The sequence below is a fragment of the Mobula birostris genome, chromosome 4 (assembly GCF_030028105.1).
Source record: "Mobula birostris isolate sMobBir1 chromosome 4, sMobBir1.hap1, whole genome shotgun sequence".
In the NCBI taxonomy this organism is placed as follows: domain Eukaryota; kingdom Metazoa; phylum Chordata; class Chondrichthyes; order Myliobatiformes; family Myliobatidae; genus Mobula; species Mobula birostris.
This window is the reverse complement of record NC_092373.1, coordinates 18,753,022-18,776,054: the sequence shown is the minus strand read 5'-3', so window position 1 is coordinate 18,776,054 and position 23,033 is coordinate 18,753,022. Positions and strand designations below refer to the sequence as shown.

The 23,033-nt window shown below is 42.8% G+C and overlaps 1 protein-coding gene across 4 annotated transcripts in view; it reads right to left on the bottom strand.

Annotated features, from left to right (window-relative positions):
* Positions 1-16,078: 16,078 nt before the first annotated feature.
* LOC140195857 (glutamate-rich protein 6-like) overlaps positions 16,079-23,033 on the bottom strand; it is a 69,889-nt gene continuing 62,934 nt past the window's right edge. For all 4 annotated transcript variants that reach the window (XM_072254496.1, XM_072254498.1, XM_072254499.1 and 1 more), the window contains 2 exons: positions 20,398-20,626; positions 16,079-16,792 (listed from right to left, as the gene is read on the bottom strand). In XM_072254496.1, coding sequence (XP_072110597.1) covers positions 16,547-16,792; positions 20,398-20,626 — 475 coding nt within the window. In that variant the 3' untranslated portion in view covers positions 16,079-16,546. The remainder of the gene's footprint in view (positions 16,793-20,397; positions 20,627-23,033) is intronic.

The following is a 23,033-nucleotide window of genomic DNA, read 5'->3' as shown; positions in this document are numbered from 1 at the left end:
TGCCGTGTTTTTCGCGGTAATGTATCGGGTCGGCAGCCCGGAGGGTGGGGGTCACTGCACCACCCAGCCTGCGATGACTCAGTCTAACACACCATCATCAGTGTGCTCAGCGCTGTTTTCCCAATTCCGGTAAGTGATACTACACTGTATATATATTATTTCTACTTTATATAGGCTGTGTATTTTAACGTGTTATTTGGTAGATTTGGCAGGTTCATAGTTTAAAGGCTACTGGAGAGCCCGTTTATGCCAACAGCGCTTGCGTGAGATTTTCTGCCGAGAGCGCTTGCGTGAGATTTTTGCTAGGGGGATCTGTGCAGGCAATCGTTGTAGAGAAGTATTTCTACTTTATATAGGCTGTGTATTTATCATATCATTCCTGCTTTTACTATATGTTACTGTTATTTTAGGTTTTATGTGTTATTGGGCATGATTTAGTAGGTTATTTTTAGGTCTGCGAACGCTCACAAAATTTTTCCATATAAATAAATGGTAATTGCTTCTTCGCTTTACGACGTTTCGGCTTACGAACCATTTCATAGGAACACCCTACCTTCGGATGGCGGGGGAAACCTGTATCTCTCTCAACCCTATTCTTCTACCTTCTTTCCATAATCTTTGATACCCTGACTAATAAAGAACCTATCAATCTCTGCTTTAAATATCTTCCATGACTTGGCATCCACAGCCATCTGTGGCAATGAATTCCACCGTTTCACCAGCCTCTGGCTGAAAAAAAACTCCTTATCTCTGTTCTGAATGTCCCTCTTCTGAGGCTGTGCTTTCTGGTCTTAGACTTCCCCACTTTAGGAAACATCCACTGTTACCTAGGCTTTTCAATATTTCAAGTTCAATTGTCGTTCAACTATACATGAATACAGCCAAACAAAAAAGCATTACTCTGGGGCCAAGGTGGAAAACAGTACCATAGTCATACGCATCACAAAGTGTATATAAAGTTAGCGCAAACACAAAATAGCAGTAAAGTACTATTCTTAAGATATACTCTTCAGTACCTCAGTATATGAATGTTACAGCAGTCTGCAGATGAACACAGTACAGCTTGTTTTCTACCGAGGGAACATGGTGGTCGGGGGTGGGGTGGAGGGCAACACCGACTCCAGCACAGAAGCTCTGCCTTGCCTTCTCTGGCACTCTGGTGGAGCACCCGACTCAGACACCTGCCCCGGGCAGCTGCAAACAGGTCAGGTTGTGGCTTGAGGCTTAGTCCTCATTGCAACTGATTTGCAATAAACCAATAAGCTGGACTTGCAGCATTGCACATCACCAATATCCAATGGGGTCTTGTGATCACAAGAAAAGCAACTGAGAAAATCTCATTGAAACCTATCAATATATGATGAGCTCTAATGAGACTCCTCCCCCAGCCTCCATTCTTCTAAACACCAGTGAGTACAGGCACAGAGCCATCAAAAACTTGTATAAGCTCTTTCATTCCTGGAATCATTCTTGTGAACTCCACTGGAGCCCCTCCAATGCCAGCACATCTTTTCTTGGATGAGTCCCAAAACTGCTTATAGTACTCCCTATGGACTGACCAATGCCTTACAAAGCCAGAGCAAAACATCCTTGCTCCTATACCTAGTCCTCTCGAAATAAATGCTAGCATTGCATTGACTCAGTTAATCTTTTGGAATCCAGCACAAGGGCTTCCAAGATCCTTGGCACCACTGATTTCTGACATCTCTCTTTTTAGAAAATAATCTACACCTTTATTCCTTATGCTGAAGCACATGACCATACAACTCCCCTATACCATTTTCTTTCTGCTACTACTTTGCCCATTCACCTATTTCAGACTCTCTACTTCCTCAACATTATCTGCCCCTCCACCTATCTTCGTATCATCCACAAACGTGGGCACAAAGTCCTCAACTCCATCATCCAAATCATTGACACATAACATGAAAAGAAACAGTCCCAACACCGATTCCTGCGGAACACCACTAACCACTGGCAGCCAACCAGTAAAGGCCCCCTTTATTCCTACTCCTTGCCTCCTGCCAGTCAGCCAATCTTCTATCCATGCTAATATTTTTCCTGTTATACCTTGGACTCTTGTTAAGCAGCCTCATGCATGGCACCTTTTCAAAAGCTTGAAAATCCAAGTTAGCAGCATCCACTGAATCTCCTTTGTCTATACTTTATACTTTATTGCTGCCAAACAATTGATATTAGAGCGTACAATCATCACAGCAATATTTGATTCTGTGCTTCGCGCTCCCTGGAGTACAAATTGATAGTAAATATTAAAAATTTAAATTATAAATCATAAATAGAAAAGGGACTATCCTGACTGTTATTTCCTCAATTCCAATAAATTTGTCAAGCCAGATTTCTCCTTGAGGAAATCTTTTTTCTTTCTTTTAATAGGTGCAGGAGTAGGCCATTCGGCACTTCGAGCCTGCACCGCCATTTATTATGATCATGGCTGATCATCCAACTCAGAACCCCGCCCCAGCCTTCCCTCCATACCCCCTGACCCCCGTAGCCACAAGGGCCATATCTAACTCCCTCTTAAATATAGCCAATGAACTGGCCTCAACTGTTTCCTGTGGCAGAGAATTCCACAGATTCACCACTCTCTGTGTGAAGAAGTTTTTCCTAATCTCAGTCCTAAAAGGCTTCCCCTTTATCCTCAAACTGTGGCCCCTTGTTCTGGACTTGCCCAACATCGGGAACAATCTTCCTGCATCTAGCCTGTCCAATCCCTTTAGGATTTTATATGTTTCAATCAGATCCCCCCTCAATCTTCTAAATTCCAACGAGTACAAGCCCAATTCATCCAGTCTTTCTTCATATGAAAGTCCTGCCATCCCAGGAATCAATCTGGTGAACCTTCTTTGTACTCCCTCTATGGCAAGGATGTCTTTCCTCAGATTAGGGGACTCAAATTGTGCTGAGTTTGGTCCAGTTTATCATGTGCCTCCAAGTACCTTTAAACCTCATCTTTAATAATGATCTTTCCAACCACTGAAGTCAGGCTAACTTGCCTAAAATTTCTGTTCTTCTGCCTCCCTCCCGTTTTGAAGAGTGGAGTGACATTTGTAATTTTCCAGTCCTCCGGAACCGTTCCACAATTTAGTGATTCTTGAAAGATCATTACTAAAACCTCTATCTCTTCAGTTACCTCTTTCAGCACCCTGGGGTGTAGTCCATCTGGTCCAGGTGACTTACCTACCTGCAGAACTCTCAGGTTCCCAAGCACATTCACCCTAGTAATTGGAATTACACTTACTGCCCCAGCGCTCTTGAATCTCTAGCATATTGCTAATGTTTTCCACAGTGAAGTTCATTCATCATTTTTTTTGCCCCCAATACCACATTTCCAGCATCATTTTCCTGTAGTCTGATACCCACTTTCACCTCTTTTACTCTTTATCTGAAAACATTATATCCTCTTTATATTATTGACTAGCTTACCTTCATATTTCATATTTTCTATAATTTTGTTTTAGTTTCCTTTTGTTGGTTTTTGAAAGCTTCCCAATTCTCTTAACTTCTCACTAACTTTTGCTACATTATATGTCCTTTCTTTTCCATTTATGCTCTCTCTGATTTCTCTTGTCAGCCACGGTTGCCTCATCCTCCCTTTACATCAAGGGTTCCCAAACTTTTTTTATGCCATGGAGCCTTACCATTAACTGAGGCGTCCTTGAACCCCTCTGTAAATACTTCATCTTTGGGATGTATCTATCCTGCACCTTCTGAATTGCTTTCAAAATCTGCAGCCTTTGCTGTCTAACTGTCATCCATGCTAATGTCTTCTTTCAATTAACTCTGGCCAGCTCCTCTTCATTCCCTTTGCCACACTGTAATACTGATATATCTGACTTTATCTTCTCCCTCTCAAATGACAGGGTGATTTCTGTCATTATGATTGATATCTCCTAATGGTTCCTTTCCCTTAAGCTCCCTGATCAAATCTGATTCATTACAGAACACCCAATCCAGAATTGCCTTTCCCCTCCCTCGTAAGTTCAAACACATACTCTAAAGAGCCATCTTGTAGGCATTCTACAAATCTCTTGAGATTCAGCACCAACCTGATTTTCCCAATGTATCTACATATTGAAATCCCCCATAACTATTGTAACATTGACCTTATTACATGCATTTTCTATCTCCCATTGTAAATTATATCCCTCATCCTGGCTGACATTTGGAGGCCTGTATATGACTCCCATCAGGGTCTTTTTACATTTGCAGTTTCTTAACTCTACTCTCAAGGGTTCTACATCCTCTTTCTCTGTCCAAGAACTTGATTTCATTTTTTTTACTGACAGAGCCACCTCACCCCTCTGCCTACCTGCCTGTCCTTTCAATACAGTGTGTACCCTTAGATGGTAAGCTCCCAAATATGATCTTCCTTCAGCCATGACTCAGTGATGCCCACAACGTCATACTTGCTAATCTCTAACTGATACAAGATCATCTACCTTATTCCATATCCTGTGTGTATCAAATATAACACCTTCAGACCCGTATTCATCACTCTTTTTGATTTTGCCCAATGTTACACCAGCTCATCCGATTTACTACGATTTTGCCTTATCTTGCTTCTCCTTCCTCACAGTCTCATTACACTGCATTTACCAACTGCCCCATTCTTAGTTCTATCACTCTGATTCCCTTCTCCCTGCCAAATTAGTTTAAACCCTCCCCAGCAGCTATAGCAAACCTGTTCGCAAGGATATTGATCCTCCTTGGGTTCAGTTATAACCCATCCTTTTTGTACAGGTCATATCTTCCCAGAAGAGATCCCAATCATCCAGAAATTCTGAAACCCTGTCCCCTGCACCAATTCCTCACCTTCTGATTCATCTGTATGTAACACTCGTTGCATCTAGTGGCATGATTTCAGGGGTGGCGCCCCCTACCCGGCCAAACATTAGCACTCTTGTTTGGGTGGATGCTGCGCGTTGTGTCCCCTGTGTAACATCAGTACCCCGAAATAACATTCAGTCCCCATGTGCGGTTAAACGATTAAGATTTTATATTTAAGTATGGGGTTAGTAGAGAAACAAAAGAAAAGGGAAACATTTAAAAGGCGCCAATAATCCTCATCAACATGTCCAGTGCACAAACGTTGGAGCTCACGGATTCCCTTTCGCTGATCCTCCTTCGCTTGTTGTCGACCCCGGGGCTCCCAGCCTGAGCCCAGGCCCAGCGGGTCCGGCAACCGTCTCCTCAAGCCACGTTTTCTCTCTTCATCCTTTTCACGCCTTCTCCACCAAGCCCACCAAACCAATGGCTTTCACACAGACAGAAAGAATAACACCTATCCCAATTGGTTAGCAAATGAATACAAGTCCCGTTATCACTAATTGTAACCCAAGCATGCCGCTGCAGAGAACATTACCTCATCAGTTAACATTACAGAGAAGCTATTTCATTATACACTACAGAGAAGCCATTTCATTATTAGCCTTAGCAAGTAACATGAAAGAAGAAACCCTTACATGTACTATCATCCTGCTTCTGCCCTGACTAGCACATGGCACTGCGCGTAATCCACAGATTACTACCTTGGAGGTCTTGCTCTTCAGTTTCTTCCTGAACTCCCTATAATCACTTCACAGGACCTCTTCCCCCTTTCTACCTACTGTATGTCATTGGTGCCAATGTCCAACCTCCGGATGCTCACCCCCCCTCTTGAGAATATTGTGCAGCCACTCTGAGACATCCTTGACCCTGGTACCCGAGAGGCAGCACACCATCCTGGCGTCCCTTTCACAGCCACAGAATCTCCTTACTCTAAGTATTGTGTCTCCCATCACTATCGCTCTACCTGACTTTATCCTACCTTGCTGGCCACAGTGCCACTGGCCTGGTTGCTGCTGCTGTGCCCAAATAGGTCATCGCCACCCCCCAGCAGTATCCAATGGGGTATACATGTTGCTGAGGGGAATGACCACAGGGGAATCCTGCACTAAGTGCTTACTCCCCTTACTTCTCCTGGTCTTCACCTATCTATTGTCTGAAGCCTGCGCTCTGCGCATGACCACCTCAAGTAAAGGTCTCTCGTATAATATTTTCAGCTTCACAGATGGTTATGAGTACATCCAGCTCCAGCTCCAGTTCCCTGCTCTTGTTAGTCAAGTAATCACTTTAGTGCATCTTTGCATTCTGTAATATTTTTATCCAATAGAGAGAACACATTTTGCTGTGTGCCTTTTAAAAATTTATTCACAGCTCCATATAAATGAGAAAATAAACTGTTAAGAAGTTTGATCATATTGAAATCTTTGGATGCTCATATATTGTTAATTTGGTATGTTTTGCACAGTTGTGTGTTGCTGCCTTTCTAGTTTCTCTCCCCCCTCTTGCTTCACCGTCGGTGGCTAACTCTAGGCTATTGTAATTTCCTCATCATGTTCTAAATTATCATCATATGCAGAACAAGTTACAACCTGCCAGTCTTGAGTAAACATTCTTCACAACTCTTTCAATAAACCAAGAGTCAATCAAGGAGGTTGATTATATTACGCAAACACGAGGAAACCTGCAGATGCTGGAAATTCAAGCAACACACACACAAAATGCTGGTGGGACGCAGCAGGCCAGGCAGCATCTATAGGAAGAGGCACAGTCGACGCTTCGGGCCGAGACCCTTCGTCAGAACTAACTGAAAGAAGAGATAGTAAGAGATTTGAAAGTGGGAGGAGGAGGGGGAGATCCGAAATGATAGGATCTCTATCATCCTAGGCCTCCTGTCCCATGATCCTCTCCCTTCTCCAGCCTTGTATCCCTTTTGCCAATCAACTTTCCAGCTCTTGGCTCCATCCCTCCCCCTCCTGTCTTCTCCTATCATTTCCGATCTCCCCCTCTCCCTCCCACTTTCAAATCTCTTACTATCTCTTCTTTCAGTTAGTCCTGACGAAGGGTATCGGCCCGAAACGTCGACTGTGTTTCTTCCTATAGATGCTGCCTGGCCTGCTGCGTTCCGCCAGCATTTTGTGTGTGTTGGTTGATTATATGACTTTAACTAAATGGACAAACATGCAAATCAAAGATAGAGGGGAAAAAATCCTTTCCCTGCACATTATTATCCTTCCTTCTCTCTTTTATTACACTTTCCTAATTGATTTAGAAGGCCAACATTCCCATTGGGATTAAACGTCGGCTGAGTTATAATGGAGCAAAAGCCAGATTCAAAATTAATTGCTTTACACTTTTACGCTCAGTGCTATTTCATTAGATACACCTGTACACCTGCTCTTTAATGCAAATATCTGATCAACCAATCATGTGGTAGCAACTCAATGCATAAAAGCAAGCAGACATGGTCAAGAGGCTCAGTTGTTCAGACCAAATATCAGAATAGGGAAGGAATGTGATCTGACCGTGGAATGATTGTTGGTGCCAGGCGCAGTGATTTGAGTATCTCAGAAACTGCTGATCTCCCGAGATTTTCACCCACAATAGTCTCTAGAGCAGGGGTTCCCAACTTTTCCTTTTACGCCATGGACCCCTACCATTAAGCGAAGGTTCCATGGACTCCAGGTTGGGAACCCCTGCTCTAAGTTACAAAGAATGATGCAAGAAGCAAAAAAAAAATCCAGTGATCGGCAGCTCTGTGGCAATAGCACCTTGTCAATAAGAGATTGAGATTAATTCTACTTCCCAATCCCATTCCGACATGTCGGTCCATGGCCTCTACTGCCATGATGAGGTCACACTCTGGTTGGAGGAGCAACACCTTATATTCTGTCTGGGTAGCCTCCAACCTGATGGAATGAACATTCATTTCTCAAACTTCTGGTAATGCAACCCCTCCTTCACCATTTCTAATTCCCATTTCCCTCTCACCTTATCTCTTTCCCTGCCCATATCATGTCCCTCTGGTGCTCCTCTCCTTTCCCTCTCTTCCATGGCTTTCTGTCCTCTCCTACCAGATTCCATCTTCTCCAGCCCATTATCTTTTCACCAATCAACTTCCCAGCTCTTTACTTCACCCCCTCCACCACTCCCGGTTTCACCAATCAGCTTGCATTTTTTCCACCCCTCCTCCTACCTTCCTACTCTGAATTATGATCTTTTTTTCTCCAGTCCTGATGAAGGGTTTCAGCCTGAAACGTCGACTGTTTACTCTTTTCCATAGCTGCTGCCTGGCCTGCTGAGTTTCCCCACCATATTGTGTGTGTGTTGTAAGGTCAGAGGATAATGGCCAGACTGGTTCAAGCTGACAGGAGGGCAACAGTAACTCCAATAACCACGCGTTACAATAGTGGTGTGCAGAAGAGCAATTCTGAACGCAACAACATGTCGACCCTCAAAATAGATGGGCTACAGCAGCAGAAGACCACGAACAGGAGGTACCTAATAAAGTGACCACTTAGCTTCTGTTCACCCTCTTTGATGTGAAGGACCATTATAATGTCCTCTTGATGCTTGTATCATTTAAGAGTTGTATATAAAGTCTGTAGAAGTATCCATTTTTTTTTACCTGCAAGGCAGTTAAGTTTCAACTGTTATAGTTCAGTCAATGCTAATTTCTGTTGCTGAATTTTTAAATGTATTTGTTGAGATGCAGTATCAAATAGACCCCTCAAGCCACACCACCCAGCAACCCCTGCTTTAACCCTCGCCTAATCATGGGACAATTTACTATTAACCTGCCAATCGGTACGTCTTTCGACTGTGGGAGGAAACTGGAGCACCCGGAGGAAACATACAAATTCACGGGGAGAATGTACAAACTCATTACAGACAACAGCAGGAATTATTAATTTATTGGTCGAGTACATCCTCCGATGTTGAACCCTTCTAAACTGAACCCTTCATAATTGTAGCTGTGTGATGTAAACCGTTGATGAGAAAATGACTATCCTTCTATTGCCAAGCCTGGAAAGGAGATCCTGCACTACTCTTCCTGCAAACGTAGAAGATTATTTCTAAAAATGAATCAGTTTTATTCCTGCTCCCACAGTTTCATCGATCAGTGCATTGAGTACAGGAGTTGGGACGCCCTTGGTGTGCAGTTCTGGCTGACCGACACAGGAAGGATATATTAAGCTGGAAAGTTGCAGAAGGTAAATAATCTGTACTGTTGCATATAATGTGCACAACTAGCACATTACCAGGAATTTTCCAGCATAGATGCAGTCCATTTCGCCCTACCAGTGTTCATACTGCACACACGCCTCCTCCCAAGTGCCATGACTTCCTGCAAAGAGTACAAGACCAGCAGCTCTTTTGGTCAAAATGTCAACTTGCTTTTACTTCCCACTGAAGCAGCCTAACACGTTTTCTGCCTTTTCTGCTTTTCATAAACTCAAGAGATTGTACAGATGCTGGAAATTCAGGGCAACACACACAAAATGCTGGAGGAATTCAGCAGGTCAGGCAGCATCTATAGAGATGACTAAACATTCAACATTTTGGGCCGAGATCCTTTTTCAGGACTGCAAAGGAACAGGGAAGACTCCAGGATAAAAAGGTGGGTGGGGGGGTGGGAAGACTAGCTAGAAAGTGAGAGGTAAAGCCTAGTGTGTAGGAAAGATAAAGGACTGGAGAGGAAGGAATCTGATAGGTGAGGAGAGGGGACTCAGGGAGTGGTGACAGCAGGTTAGAAGAGATAAGAGGCCAGAGTGCAGAATAGGGCCTACTTGGAATGTTCTTTTCTGTCATTTTTGTTTGTCATAAGTTGTTAGTGCTTTTAATAGTACTTTACAAAATATTTAGTTTATAGAAAGGTAGATTTCCAGATGTGATGAGGCCTCTTCAGTGCTGACCTTAGATCATAAGACATAAGTGCAGAATTAGGCCATTTGGACCTAGTTCCTCTCCACTGCCAGCACATCTTTTCTTAAATAAGGTGCCCAAAACTGCTCACAATATTCTGTGCCTTATAAAGCCTCAGCATGATAGTACAACCTTGCTTTTATACTCTAGTCCTCTTGAAATGAATCCTAACATTGCATTTACCTTCCGCATCACCAAATTGACCTGCAAGTTAACGTTTAGAGACCATAAGACAAAGGAGCAGAAGTCAGCCATTCAGCCTGTCGAGTCTGCTCCACCATTTTATCATGAGCTGATCCATTCTCCCATTTAGTCCCACTCCCCTGCCTTCTCACCATAACCTTTGATGCCCTGGCTACTCAGATACCTATCAATCTCTGCCTTAAATACACCCAATGACTTGGCCTCCACTGCCGCCCGTGGCAACAAATTCCATAGATTCACCACCCTCTGGCTAAAAAAATTTCTTCGCATCTCTGTTCTGAATGGCCGCCCTTCAATCCTTAAGTCATGCCCTCTCGTACTAGACTCCTCCATCATGGGAAACAACTTTGCCACATCCACTCTGTCCATGCCTTTCAACATTCGAAATGTTTCTATGAGGTCCCCCCTCATTCTTCTAAACTCCAAGGAATACAGTCCAAGAGCGGACAAATGTTCCTCATATGTTAACCCTCTCATTCCTGGAATCATTCTAGTGAATCTTCTCTGTACCCTCTCCAACGTCAGCACATCCTTTCTCAAATGAAGAGACCAAAACTGCCCACAGTACTCCAAGTGAGGTCTCACCAGCGCCTTATAGAGCCTCAACATCACATCCCTGCTCCTATACTCTATTCCTCTAGAAATGAATGCCAACATTGCATTCGCATTCTTCACCACTGACTCAACCTGGAGGTTAACTTTAAGGGTATCCTGCACAAGGACTCCCAAGTCCCGTTGCATCTCAGAACTTTGAATTATCTCCCCATTTAAATAATAGTCTGCCCGTTTATTTCTTCTGCCAAAGTGCATAACCATACACTTTCCAACATTGTATTTCATCTGCCACTTCTTTGCCCATTCTTCCAATCTATCCAAGTCTCTCTGCAGACTCTCCGTTTCCTCAGCACTACCAGCCCCTCCACCTATCTTCGTATCATCAGCAAACTTAGCCACAAAGCCATCTATTCCATAATCCAAATCATTGATGTACAATGTAAAAAGAAGCGGCCCCAACACGGACCCCTGTGGAACACTACTGGTAACCGGCAGCCAACCAGAATAGGGAATCCTGCATGAGGACTCCCAATTCCCTTCGCACCTCAGATTTCTAAATTTTCTCTCTGTTCTTTGCTGTGCATCATTACCTGTTTCCAGGGATGGTGCAGACACTTCTGTATCTCGCTCAGATCAGACAAGCAGGTGACAAGGCAGCTCTATTCAGCCCATTAGTTTATTTTTGTGACAATTTTTTAAAGCAGGCAGCAATGTTATTTAGCTACTGTGCTATAATGAGCATTTAATTACAAGTTTAATTAACTTGGTTGAAACTGAAAGACCTATTCCCGTTCTAGATGTGAACTTCCTTTAACTATCGAGTCTAATTAACTTGGTACAGACCAGCAGTTAAACTTGAAATTTTCACTATTTCTCAATTGTTAGATTTGCCTACGTTAGCAGGAAGCTGGCTTTACCTACCTTGTTATCTTAACGTTAATGAAGCGATCCATAGAGAATTGATCTTGAAGGTCTAATTTTCCCAAATTCTTCCATTACCCTTTTAGGCTTTAAAGACTACTGGCATGTACATTTGAAATTCCAATCAATGCGCTTGTCTGGAAACCCACACCACTTCCGATCTGTTTTATATCCCCATCTTATGACTAAACATCCCAACCTGGACACAGTACGCAGCGTTCTTTATGGGAAGAAACTCTGGATGTGATTTGCTCCATTCAGCAGTACAGTTAATGCAAACTCAGCTAGTCTCAGATAACTCAGCGCAGACCAGCAATCAACCGTGGGACCTTCCTAATTTAGAAAAATCAGCTGGTGTTGAAAAAACTTGCCGCGCCTCTGGGAGATTTAAAGGCATGAACTTGCCCAAAGCTGTGCTAGATTTTCTGAGCTATCCAATTAATTCCTCTTTGCTCTTAACCTCACTTTTTAAAACATTCCCAAGCATTTAGTTTAATAAAGGCACAAACGCTAGATTGATCTTGATCAGAGAGAATAAAGCCAATTTGGAATGTGATTTCAAATGCGATGTTATGTCATGCTTAGATTTAGAGAAGATTGGTTGTTCAATTTCTGAATCCCGTCAAGACTTTCAAACATTGTGGGGACCCTTTCTGAATTATTTTCAAAACTTTCAAAACCCTCAATTTGTTGTTTAAATTTAGATGTTGGCTATTATTAATTTTTATTATACGAGAAGGTATTTTACCTTTTTTTCTCCTTAATAAACAGCTTTGGTCTTGGTAGGGGTTAGATTTTTTTTTGTAAGTAATTATTACATTTCAATATAACTTTGACTAACCTACATGAATACGGGGTAATGAGATTGTTATTATGAATAGATATAATGTAATTGGTAGTTGTTTTTTTCGACCTTTATATATACTTCCTTGTACTCTGTATTCTTTTATGTAGAAACTAATAAAAATATTGAAAGAGGAGTGTGATTTCACTTGCTGAGGATCACACTCCTGGGATAATTAGTAAGCTGACAACTACTTGTGGTGCAGACTTTGTCACTGGAGACTTCGGAATTGACCGAGGTTGGCGTAACTGCTCACAGGTAATAGTAACAAAATATTCCTTCAGTGTCTCTTGCAAACTATCTGATGATATTTCATTACGTCTTGTCTATTTATTAGCATAGCGGTTAGTGTAAAGCGACAACAGAGCAAGGAAGCTGGGTTCAATACCTGCCGCTCTCTGTAAAGAGTTTGTACTTTCTCCCCATGACCACATGGGTTTCCTCCAGGGGTGCTCCAGATTTTGCTCACTTTCCAAAGATGTACAAGTTAGTAAGTTAATTAGTCACATGGGTGTGACTGGGCAGTGCAGGGCCCATTGGGCTGGAAGGACCTGTTACCGTGCTGTATCAAATAAACAAACAAACAAACAAATAAATAAATGGCAAACTTGTAAGGGGAGGAAGTTAATTAACTGACTGAATGACATTTGTATTGGAAGAGTCCCAGAGTTGTGCATCTGTGGTTATCATCATCATCATGTGCTGTGTCACATGATGTAGGCGATCATAGTCTTTGACTGTGATTGTTCTTGGCAAATTTTTCGACAGAAGCGGTTATTGCCTTCTTCTGGGCAGTGTCTTTAAAAGGCAGGCGACCTCAGCCATTATCAATACTCTTCAGAGATTGTCTGCCTGACGTCAGTGGTTGCAATAACCAGCACTGTGATAAGCACCAGCTGCTCGTACGACCATCCACCACCTGCCCCAATGGCTTCACGTGACCCCGATCAGGGGGCTAAGCAGGTGCAGGTGACCTGCAGGCTAGTGGAGGGAAAGAGCCCCTTACTCCTCTTTTGATAGAGACATGTCTCTACCCTGCCACTGTATGGAATGGAATGCAAAAGACACTTGTCATTCTGGCTTTCTGCCAATGTTTCAATGTGTCACAGCAAAAACACAGTATAAACAAACTGATCACACCTCTGAATCTATTTTAAGTGTGATGGGAATGGGCAAATATATCCTTAACTGCCATATTCCATATTTTGTTTACACCTGTTCTTTGCTAAGGATATCGACTGTGCTGGGAAATGGTTCAATGATACGGGACTTCCTCCTGCCTTCTCCAAATACATATTTTTTTCATGAACTAGAGATCAACATAGTCTTTCATTCAACGATCAGCCTGGGCTAAACAGCAGTAAATATGGTCAGATTAAATGTTACTGGGAAGGCAGTTAAGCATAAATATTTGAAATGGAAGATCCATTTATAATAAAATGTTAAATATGTGAAGGCAGTTCAGCATAATTATTTGAAATTTACAATCCATTTATAATGAAATATTAAGCATGTGAGGAGCATTTGATAGCTCTGGGCCTGTACTCACTGGAGTTTGGAAGAATGAGGAAAGAACTCATTGAAACCTCTGGAATATTGAAAGACTTAAATAGAGTGGATGTGGAGAGAATGCTTTCATTATTGGGAGAGTCTAGGACCAGAGGGTACAGCCTAAGAATACAAGGATGTCCCTTTAACACAGAGGGGAGGAGGAAGTTCCTTAGCCAAAGGGAGGTGAATCTGTGTAATTCATTGCCAGAAATGGCGATGGAGACCCAGACGTGGGGTACATTTAAAGAAGAGGTTGATAGGTTCTTGATTAGGATGGGTGTCAAAGGGTATGGAGAGAAGGCAGGAGAATAGGCTGGACCTATTTACTGTCTGTTATGCCGCTGGTCTTTAGGGCAGCAATGAGGTCTTCCATCTTTGCCTATCCTTGGCCATCTTCTCTTTTATGCCTCAGGTGTGGTTCAGTGTCCTCATTTCTGCCTTTATGGCACAGTGCAAAGTTGTCTTTGGTCTCTCGTTTCCTCCATCCTTCAGGGTTCAATGAAGTGCTGTCTTGATGATGGAGTTTGCCTCTCTTTTCACCATGTGCCCAATCCACCTCCAATATTTCCTCATGATGTCCTTTTGATGACACTGAAGGAGTAGGGCGTGGTTAGAGACCTTTACTGGCCAGAAAATATGGAGGACCTTCTAGAGGCTCATGGGATAATGGGCTTGAGAGAAGTAAGGAGTTTGTACGTTCTCTCCAGGTCCATGTGGGTTTCTTCTGGGTGCTCCGGTTTCTTCCCACAGTCCAAAGACATTCTGGTTGGTAGGTTAATTGATCATTGTAAATTGTCCTGTGATTAGGCTGGGATTAAAGCGGGGGATTGCTGGACAGCATGGTTCGAAGGGCCTATTCTGTGCTGTACCTCAATAAATAAATAAATAAATCAACCATGATAATATGGTTGACTTGATGGGTTGAATGCCCCAGTTTTGCTCCTGAATCTTTTGGTTTTCAAAGCTTATTTCTATTCAATTTGCAAGATATTAGGAAGAAATAGACCTTTGTGGACGTATGCAATGTGTGTAGATGGATGATGCTATTTTCAAGGAATTGGTACCTACCTGATAATGAAGTTTCTTGGTTTGGTTCATCACTAAGTAATCATTTATTTTAGATTTCTTCTAAAGTATATTTCCAGAAAAACCATGCAAAATTGTGTAAAAGATCCCAACGGAAGCAAAGAAAATTTAATTTGAAAATATAAGAGTAAACTCCAGGAGACTGTCAGCCATGTTAATTCAATAATTCCTGTGGGGACATGTCATGTAAATAAAAGGAAAATTCTGCAGATGGACACGAAAAACCTGTGCCACTGAGCTAAGGCCACTATGAAATGAATGGCTTGAGAAGAGCAAAAACATAATTTCTTTTGGAATGAACTTCCAAAGTTGTCCTTTGCCTTTGAAGCAAGATTTCTATCAGCAGAGTTTGAAGCATTATTTTTCCACGGGAAACTGCTCACCCATCCTAATAAAGCTTCCAAAATACTGAACTTCACATGGCTGAAAACACATAATAGGCACCTCAGTTGCTGTCAAGATATTCAACAACCAAGGCTAATTTGATTTGCTGAATTACCCTTGATGTTCTTGATATTTATCGCTTATTTACTTATTAAAATTTGTGGGCAGAACTTAAAAAGCGTGTGTGAGCAAGGAGGCCTACAGACCTGACTCAGTTACACCAGTTCAGTTTTGTAGGATAGTTAGTGTCACTGCCTAAAGGACAGAAGGATATTTTGAGGTTTTTGTATTTACCCTGTTTTACATTCCTCTGATGCTTGGCTAATCTACATTCGAAAAAGGATCTAGTGCTTTCCTGTTGTATAATGCGAATAAACCCTTCTCAAGCTTCCAGCCAGGTAGAGGTATCGATTACAACAGACGTTTTGATGACAAACTGCCATCCCTGAAGAAGATGCAGAGCTTGTCATCGAGACGTCTGTTATAATTGATACCTAAACCCGGCCGGAAGCCCGAGAAAAGTTGATTAATCTACTTTCATTTCTCTCCTCTCCTGCAGTTAATCTACTCCCATGCCTCTGCTACAGGAACTGCTGATGCAGCCATTGTATGTGGGCACATTTACTCCTGCACTCTGGGAAACTGCAGCCTCCTTGTAATGAGTTACCCGATAATACCAAAACACAGAAGATGGAATACCTCAAACAACATGTTTATAATTTAGCTTCAGAAAGATGCTTGACTTTATTATATAATGTTTAGATAAACAAGCAACAAAACTAGATCAATGCTGATCCAAAATAGATTTAATAACAAATTGTCATTAGCTTGGTAATAAAGACTATAATCTTGCAGACTATAAAGTTAGGGGAAACAAAATAGACTGTTAATATGAAAGACGTGTAGCTTAAAAGAGATGAATATTTGGATTCACCAGCCCCATATATTTGATAAACTTGTACCTCACATTGGTAAAGATCCATCCTAATAAATTCACAACCATTGTGGGCCTGTCTTGTAAACAGCTAAAATCCACAGGCTACAAACAGGGGTGATTTTATTGAACCCGGTGTTACATCCATGTCTCGGAGAGCTTTCATTTCATTTTGAACATCAGTAAGGATTATGTTCAAGTGAAATTTAGGAGTTTATATTATTAACATATAGACTACCCCACCCAATCCCAACCCCAAGCACAAACACAAATGCAAATTGTGCTGGTGGCAACTTCTTTCAGGCAATATTTTCCATGTTTACACTTTCTTCCATCTTCACCCCTGCACAGAGTTGGGCCAGCTTTTGTTGCCGGGTCACAAGGTAAAGTGGAAGTGCAATTTTCTCTGGGTCATTGCTCGGAAAGTTCAGGGCAACACACAACTTGTTAATTATTTTTTGAACTTTTAACCAGCTGGTCTGAAGGTGAAGGTCAGCTTCTGTTAACCAGGAGTTTGTAAAGTTTTGCATGGCTGGGGTTTTAAACTGAAAGGGAAAAAAATATGTTAATCAAACTGAATCAAAAGCCCATATCTGAACTAAATGGAGTCTTGGCCTCACAGGCTTATCTCATTACGAGTTTGCACCTTATGGTTTTACTTGCACTGCACTTTATCGGTAGCTTTTACACTTTACTGGGCACTGTTATTGTTTCTAAATCAATGCTCTGGATAATATCTGATCTGTAGGAACAGCATGCAAGGCAAACTATTCTTGGTACACGTAAACAAAAATAAAACAATGCCAATACCAATACCAAATGGATTTTTGTAGGACCCAGTGAGTCACCAGAGATCATTTGGCCGGTTGAATCTTAAAGGAATCCATTTAGTCAAGGATGGCTAAAGAATTTATGAAGGAGAATAAAGAGTATTAGAGAGAACTCAAATTGAGAACATAGAATAAAAATGGACAGTAAGAGCCTAAACAGATACACTCTGTGAGCCCTTTATTATGTTCCTCCTGTCCCTAATATAGTGGCCACTGGGTGTGCGTCCACAGTCTTCTGCTGCTGTAGCCTATCCACTTCAAGCGTGGTTCTCTGTGCTACAGTTACCTTCCTGTCAGTTGGACCAGTTTGGCCATTTCCCTCTGACCTCTCTCATTGACAAGGCGTTGTAGGTGAAGTCCTTAGCAGGACTGACTCCTCATTTTTTTGCCTCCTGTTCCTGCTGAAGGGTCAACTGTACTCTTTTCCACAGGTGCTGCCTGGCCTGCTGAGTTCCTCCAGCATTTTCTGAGGGTTAGATTGATCTTGGGGTAGGTTAAAAGGTCAGGATAACAGTGCGGCTGAAAGGCCTGTACTGTGGTGTTATGTTCTACATGTTCTATGAACGTACCTCCAAAGGCCTGTCAAACAGTATTTCAGATTATAACAATGCGAGAAGAAGGACTCTTAACCTCCTCTTTGAATCGTTGGTTACTCTGTTAAATTGAACCCAAGTTTTTTGCTTTCGTTAGTAGGTGTAAAGAAACAGCAGTAAGATCTCTTGTTTTTGAACCTGTTCAGTTGGAACAGGCCCAGAATCCCCCCCACAGGGACGGGGATGACTGAGAGTAATCTTTCAATGTTTGCCATGCAAAATGAGATCACACAGGTTACCACTGATCAAGAACTCCCAGAGGGGAGTTCTACTTACAGTAAGGAGGTTATCTCGGGAATTTACTCTTGGCAACTGTGACTTTCCAGTCCTCAAAATCAAAATTATACAGTGGGCAGGTGTGATATTTTCCCTGCAAGCCATCAGAAGCGGAACTGACTATGGAATTACTGCAAGTTAAATATCATGTTAGCTTTTTTACATTCTTTAACAACTCTTGCTGTTGTTTTCTTGGTATTATTTATTTATAAATTTATTAAACATCAATAAGTAAATAATTTTTTTTTGAGTTTGCCGAGTTTGTCTTCTTTTGCACATTGGGTACTTGTCAGTCCTTGTGTGTAGTTTTTCATTGATTCTAGTGTATTTCCTTGATCTACTGTGAATGCCTGCAAGGAAATGAATCTCAGGGTTGTTGATAATAAACTTACCTTGAACTTTGAATCAAAACAAGCAATAAGGGAAAATACTGCAAATGCAGGTGAGGCTGGAGAAAGAAGCCACTGATTCATCCAGAAATTACAGATGTTTCATTCTTTATTGACAAATGCTACCTGATCTGCTGAGCGCTTTGTCTTTTCATTTCAGGTTTTAAGCAACTGCAGTAGTTCGCTTTTGTTACAAACAGATCATGGATCCTGGTGGATAGTTCTCTCCCAATTTGGCCAGCGTAATATTTACTGCAGTCCCCACACTGGAATTGTAGACCAGATTGGTCTTGTCTAATATCTTGGTTCATTCTTTTAGTCTGCAAAGTACTCTCCTCAACGTTGCTGTTGGCTTAGGTGTGATCGAAATTCTATTTCCTTGGAGCAACTGGGAGAAAACGATCTACAAGGATCTATGAACATCAACTGGCTGTAAAGTAGCTTGACCAACTCTCCCTAGTCTCTACCCATGAAGATCAAGAGGGGCACAAATTTGACCGGGCATCAGTGGAAGTCATGGCACAAGCAAACATGCAGTCTGCAAGAGAATTCCTAGAAGTGTGGCTTCTGCAAATAATTCTCTGAATACACACGTAGACCTCAATCCTATTTATGAGCCAATGTGGGCAAAATTCCAGACCACAACACACAAAGTTCACCACACAACCAACCAGCAACAAGACTTTCTCGCTACATCAGAAATGAGTTTCTGTAGTGATAATCAAGCAGCAAATTGGTAAGTGTATAAAGGCCAAGCATTTGGAGGACACACCACAATTAACTGCACATTGATGATGCCTTCTTGTATGGTGACGAAATCTTTGTGAGTAAATTGGCAAGATCAGAGAACAACTCAACCCAAACAAAAAGCTGTACTTCAAGTTCCTGTTCAATCTCCCTGACACCCTGATTCTTACACACCCTTTGTGTTCAAAACCCCAGGTTCCTGCCCTCTCTTCCCACCCTCCGAGTTCCCAGTTCCTGCACTGTGTAATTTCTTTATAAAAATGAATTAAAAAGTGTGTCAGAGTACCAGTACAATTGCAACATAGTCTAGAGTATACTCAGTGGCCACTTTATTAGGTACACCTACTCCTTAACGCAAATATCTAATTAATGTGTGGCAGCAACTTAATGTGTAAAAGCATGCAGACACGGTCAAGAGGTTCAGACCAAACATCAGAATGGGGAAGAAATGTAATCTAAGTGACTTTGACCGTGGAATGATTGTTGGTGACAGGCACAGTGGTGTATCTCAGAAACTGCTGATCTCCTGGGACTTCGCACAACAGTCTCGCAAGTTTACAGAGAATAGTGCAAAAAAAATCCTGTGAGTGGCAGTTCTGTGGGAGAAAATGCCTTGTTAATGAGCGAGGTTAGAGGAGAATGGCCAGACTGGTTCAAGCTGACGGGAATGTGACAGTAACTCAGATAACCATGCATTACAACAGTGGTGTCCAGAAGAGCAACTCTAAACGCACAACCCATCGAACCTTAATGTGGATGGGCTACAACAGCAGAAGGTCACCAACATACACTCAGTGGCCACTTTATTAGGGAAAAGAGGCATCTAATAAAGTGGCCATTAACTATACTTTTTCAGTAGTTTTGTGGACATAATTTAAATACAAGCTATTTTAGATCTATTTAATTGACTACCTCTTAAAAAATTTTTGACATAGAGCATGGAATAGGCCCTTTTGGCTCTTCAAGCCACGTTGCCCAGCAACCAATGATTTAATTGTCTAATCACTCGACGATTTACAATGACCAATTAACCTACCAACCGGTACGTCTTTGGACTGTGGGAGGAAACCGGAGCACCCAGTGGAAACCCATGTGGTCACAGGGAGAATGGACAAGCAGTGTCAGGAACTGAACCCAGGTGTCCTGTAAAGTGTTGAGCTAACCACTATGCTACCATTGCATTTAAAGTTCACTGCAGGTCCGGTGAGACTTGAACTCTTGCCTCCAGTTCGTCAGCCCGGATCTCGAGGAACTTCCAGGAACTTAATCGCACACGATAAAGTGAAATTGAACTGAAACCAGCTGGACACTTTACCTCCAGGTTCACTCCGAGGTTGAACTTTGCTTGTTTCCCCATTGCCAAAAAAGTCACGAAGATCCGCTGTTGCTCTACAATCCTGACGCCGATGTTTTTGCTCAGAGAGATGAAAATCGGTTTAAAAGGTGTGAAGTTAAGTGGGGATGAGGGGTCTCGCCACAGCCATCGCCGCAGCCGGATGCCGCGTTCATCTGCATAATGCCCTCCGAAAGCGTTAGTATGTACCCTGCACATAAAGCAGAAGCATACAGGGTCGTGAATAACGACAGACTCAAAACTATGTACTAAACTGTCTCCCGGACAAAAAGCTGAACAGAGCCATCAAGCATCTTTCAGTTCAATGGAGACGGCACATCAATCTTTTCTTTGCAGTGACGCTGTGAGGCTTGCACTCTGTGTTCTTTAAAGTGGAATTTTTTAACATTAACAACGAGAGGGCACCAGAACATTCAGGAACCCCACGCAGCATGTTCTTGATGCAGACATCCCAACCTGCAAAAACTCATTTCAGGGAGGTAGCACCATCAATTTGCGAGAGACTCCCGGGACTTGCAGGAGAGGTGGGATGTCTGCAATAGAGCAGCTCCTTAGCAGCCAGCCAGCTAGTTTAAATAACGTTAGCTATGCTAATGAACGAATGACACCTGTTAACCTCACCTCAACATGTCTTTTACAGTCTTAACCCACCATGGGCAATAGAAAAGTCACTGTTGCAAACAGTGCAGCGAGCAACACTGTCATTATTTTGACCCCTATTAGGCAGGGGTACACTTTAGTGTAGTCTGGGGTGACGTACGTTTTATATATTTTTTTGGAACACTCTGCAATGGCGTGCTCTTGCTTGCGCTCTCTCTCTCTCTCTCGTGGTCGCTCGCGCTCACTCGCTTGCCTTCGCTCCCGCACGCGCGCTCTCTCTTGCTTTTCTCTCGCTTTCAAAAAAATTGATTTCCATGATATTGTATATAATTTATGGGCATCAGGGAGCCACTATTCATATGCGGGAGACTCCCGGAAGTTCCGGGAGAGGTGGGATGTCTGCTGATGGTTTTACTGGGCTTATGCCCATATAGGCCTGTACTCGCTGCAGTTTAGAAGAATGATTGGGGGGGGGGGGGCGGGATCTTATTGAAACCGATCGAATGTTGAAAGGCTTAGATCGAGTGGATGTGGAGAGGATGTTCCCACTTGTGGGTGAGTCTAAGACCAGAGGGCACAGCCTCAGAATAGCAGGAATTCCCTTTAGAACAGAGGTGAGGAGGAATTTCTTTAGTCCAAAGGTGGTGAATCTGTGGAAACTGTTGTTAGGTTTTTATTTACTTATTAACTTAGAGGCGCAGCATGGAACAGGTTCTTCCGGCCCAGCCGGCCTAGCAACCCACCTACTTAACACTAGTCTAATTAAAAATGACCAAACAAGAGAAAGTCTGCAGATGCTGGAAATCCGAACAACATGCACAAAATGCTGGAGCAACTCAGCAGGCCAGGCAGCATCTACGGAAAAAAGTACAGTCGACGTTTCAGGCCCAAACTCTTCGGCAGGACTGGAGAAGTAAAACTGAGGAATAGATTTGATAGGTGGGTGGGGGGGTGGTGAGAAATGCCAGGCGACTGGTGAAACGGAGGGGGAGGGATGAAGCAGAGAGCTAGGTTTTGCAACATAGACTGATCCATGTAGCCGGCAAACAGGCAGGCATAGCTGGGACCCATGCGAGTGCCCATGGCTACCCCTTTTGTTTGAAGGAACTGGGAGGACCCAAAGGAGAAATTATTTAGAGTAAACATAGAACATAGAATAGTACAGCACATTACAGGCCCTTCGGCCCACAGTGTTGTGCCGACCCTCAAACCCTGCCTCCCATATAACCCCCCACCTTAAATTCCTCCATATACCTCTCTAGTAGTCTCTTAAACTTCACTAGTGTATCTGCCTCCACCACTGACTCAGGCAGTGCATTCCACACACCAACCACTCTCCGAGTAAAAAACCTTCCTCTAATATCCCCCTTGAACTTCCCACCCCTTACCTTAAAGCCATGTCCTCTTGTATTAAGCAGTGGTGCCCTGGGGAAGAGGCACTGGCTATCCACTCTATCTATTCCTCTTAATATCTTGTACATCTCTATCATGTCTCCTCTCATCCTCCTTCTCTCCAAAGAGTGAGGACAAGTTCCGCTAGGCGGAGGAAAGTGGTGGTAGAGGGGAACTGGGTGGGTCTGGTGAAACGTGTATAGGGGGTATATAGGGACTTCCTAGCTCTTTGCTTCATCCCTCCCCCTCCAAGTTTCAACTATCACCTGGCGCTTCTCTCTTCCCTCCCCCCCACCTTTCAAATCTATTCCTCAGCTTTTTTTCTCCAGTCCTGCCCAAGGGTTTTGGCCCAAAACATCAACTGTACTTTTCTTTCCCCACAGGTGCTGCCTGGCCTGCTGAGTTCTTCCAGCATTTTGAGTGTGTTGTTAAAATGACCAATCACCCTACTAACTGGTATGTCTTTGAAATGTGGGAGAAAACCCCAGGTGGTTCACAGGGAGGAACGTACATAGTCCTTACAGATGGCATTGGAACTGAACTCTGACTGTAACAGTGTTGCTGTAACCGTTACGTTACCATGGTGCCCCTAAAAATTTAAAGCG